Consider the following 2,422-nt stretch of genomic DNA (forward strand, 5'->3'; position numbering starts at 1 on the left):
AGTCAATAACCAAACTACTCCCCAACACATCGTTGAACACCTCACGACAAAATTGTTATTGGATAAGATGTCCTTTATCTAAGAAGTGATGAGTGTTTAAGAGAAAGTTAATCAGCTGTCACTTTCCTATAGAAATTGTTCCTTACGGAGCTTCTTCTGACGTTCGTTTGCGAGGCTTTGAGTGCTGGACCATCAGTTTGGGAGGCTCTGAGTGCTGGACCATCAGTTTGGGAGGCTCTGAGTGCTGGACCATCAGTTTGGGAGGCTCTGAGTGCTGGACCATCAGTTTGGGAGGCTTTGAGTGCTGGACCATCAGTCTGGGAGGCTTTGAGTGCTGTACCATCAGTTTGCGAGGCTCTGAGTGCTGGACCATCAGATTGCGAGGCTCTGAGTGCTGGACCATCAGATTGCGAGGCTCTGAGTGCTGGACCATCAGTTTGCGAGGCTCTGAGTGCTGAACCATCAGTTTGGGAGGCTCTGAGTGCTGAACCATCAGTTTGCGATGCTCTGAGTGCTGAACCATCAGTTTGCGATGCTTTGAGTGCTGAACCATCAGCTTGGGAGGCTCTGAGTGCTGAACCATCAGTTTGCGAGGCTCTGAGTGTTGAATCATCAGTTTGGGAGGCTCTGAGTGCTGAACCACCAGTTTGCAAGGCTCTGAGTGCTGAACCATCAGTTTGCGAGGCTCTGAGTGCTGAACCATCAGTTTGGGAGGCTATGAGTGCTGAACCATCAGTTTGCGAGGCTCTGAGTGCTGGACCATCAGTTTGCGAGGCTCTGAGTGCTGAACCATCAGTTTGGGAGGCTCTGAGTGCTGAACCATCAGTTTGCGGCGCTCTGAGGGTTGAACCATCAGTTTGGGAGGCTCTGAGTGCTGAACCATCAGTTTGGGAGGCTCTGAGTGCTGAACCATCAGTTTGCGATGCTCTGAGTGCTGAACCATCAGTTTGCGAGGCTCTGAGTGCTGAACCATCAGTTTGGGAGGCTCTGAGTGTTGAACCATCAGTTTACGGGGTTTTGAGTGCTGAACCATCTGTTTGGGAGGCTCTGAGTGCTGAACCATCAGTTTGCGAGGCTCTGAGTGTTTAACCATCAGTTTGCGACGCTCTGAATGTTGAACCATCAGTTTGGGAGGCTCTGAGTGCTGAACAATCAGTTTGCGGGGTTTTGAGTGCTGAACCATCAGTTTGCGGGGGTTTGAGTGCTGAACCATCAGTTTGCGGGGTTCTGAGTGCTGAACCATCAGTTTACGGGGTTTTGAGTGCTGAACCACCAGTTTGCAAGGCTCTGAGTGCTGAACCATCAGTTTGCGAGGCTCTGAGTGCTGAACCATTAGTTTGGGAGGCTATGAGTGCTGAACCATCAGTTTGCGAGGCTCTGAGTGCTGGACCATCAGTTTGCGAGGCTCTGAGTGCTGAACCATCAGTTTGAGAGGCTCTGAGTGCTGAACCATCAGTTTGCGGCGCTCTGAGGGTTGAACCATCAGTTTGGGAGGCTCTGAGTGCTGAACCATCAGTTTGGGAGGCTCTGAGTGCTGAACCATCAGTTTGCGATGCTCTGAGTGCTGAACCATCAGTTTGCGAGGCTCTGAGTGCTGAACCATCAGTTTGGGAGGCTCTGAGTGTTGAACTATCAGTTTACGGGGTTTTGAGTGCTGAACCATCTGTTTGGGAGGCTCTGAGTGCTGAACCATCAGTTTGCGAGGCTCTGAGTGTTTAACCATCAGTTTGCGACGCTCTGAATGTTGAACCATCAGTTTGGGAGGCTCTGAGTGCTGAACAATCAGTTTGCGGGGTTTTGAGTGCTGAACCATCAGTTTGCGGGGGTTTGAGTGCTGAACCATCAGTTTATTGGGTTCTGAGTGCTGAACCATCAGTTTACGGGGTTTTGAGTGCTGAACCATCAGTTTGGGAGGCTCTGAGTACTGAACTATCACTTTGCGAGGCTCTGAGTGTTTAACCATCAGTTTATGAGGCTCTGAGTGCTGAACAATCAGTTTGCGGGGTTTTGAGTGCTGAACAATCAGTTTGCGGGGTTTTGAGTGCTGAACCATCAGTTTGCGGGGTTTTGAGTGCTGAACCATCAGTTTGCGGGGCTCTGAGTGCTGAACCATCACTTTGCGGGGCTCTGAGTGCTGAACCATCAGTTTGCGACGCTCTGAATGTTGAACCATCTGTTTGGGAACTGTTAATGAAGATGATGAGTTACATTAGCTTGGCTTAAGAAATGATGACCAAACCTCACCTCAGAAGATAGAGAAGCGACGACGTTTCGGTCCCTCCTGTACCATATCAAGTTATCCTAGACCAGGGGTCTCCAAACTATGGCCCGCGGGCCACATCCGGCCCGCCACATAATTTCATCTGGCCCTCCAAACAAATCCCTGTGTGGTGGCCTTGAAAAAATAATTATCGTACGAATG

The 2,422-nt window shown here is 50.1% G+C and overlaps 2 protein-coding genes across 2 annotated transcripts; both read right to left on the reverse strand.

Annotated features, from left to right (window-relative positions):
* Nucleotides 1-715: 715 nt before the first annotated feature.
* Nucleotides 716-1,333, reverse strand: LOC138372486 (protein LIAT1-like). The gene has a single exon (XM_069337955.1). It carries the CDS (start codon nt 1,331-1,333, stop codon nt 716-718), a length of 618 nt encoding a protein of 205 aa, XP_069194056.1.
* Nucleotides 1,334-1,345: 12 nt separating this feature from the next.
* LOC123749601 (protein LIAT1-like) lies at nt 1,346-2,173 on the reverse strand. The gene has a single exon (XM_045731713.2). The coding sequence runs from the start codon at nt 2,171-2,173 to the stop codon at nt 1,346-1,348; it is 828 nt and encodes a 275-aa protein (XP_045587669.2).
* Nucleotides 2,174-2,422: the final 249 nt, after the last annotated feature.

This window comes from Procambarus clarkii, chromosome 39, assembly GCF_040958095.1.
Source record: "Procambarus clarkii isolate CNS0578487 chromosome 39, FALCON_Pclarkii_2.0, whole genome shotgun sequence".
NCBI lineage: Eukaryota > Metazoa > Arthropoda > Malacostraca > Decapoda > Cambaridae > Procambarus > Procambarus clarkii.

Excerpts from the sequence above, each read along its gene's own strand:
- LOC138372486 (XM_069337955.1), bottom strand. The coding sequence starts at position 1,333 with ATGGTTCAGCACTCAGAGCCTCGCAAACTGATGGTTCAGCACTCAGAG.
- LOC123749601 (XM_045731713.2), bottom strand. The coding sequence starts at position 2,173 with ATGGTTCAACATTCAGAGCGTCGCAAACTGATGGTTCAGCACTCAGAG.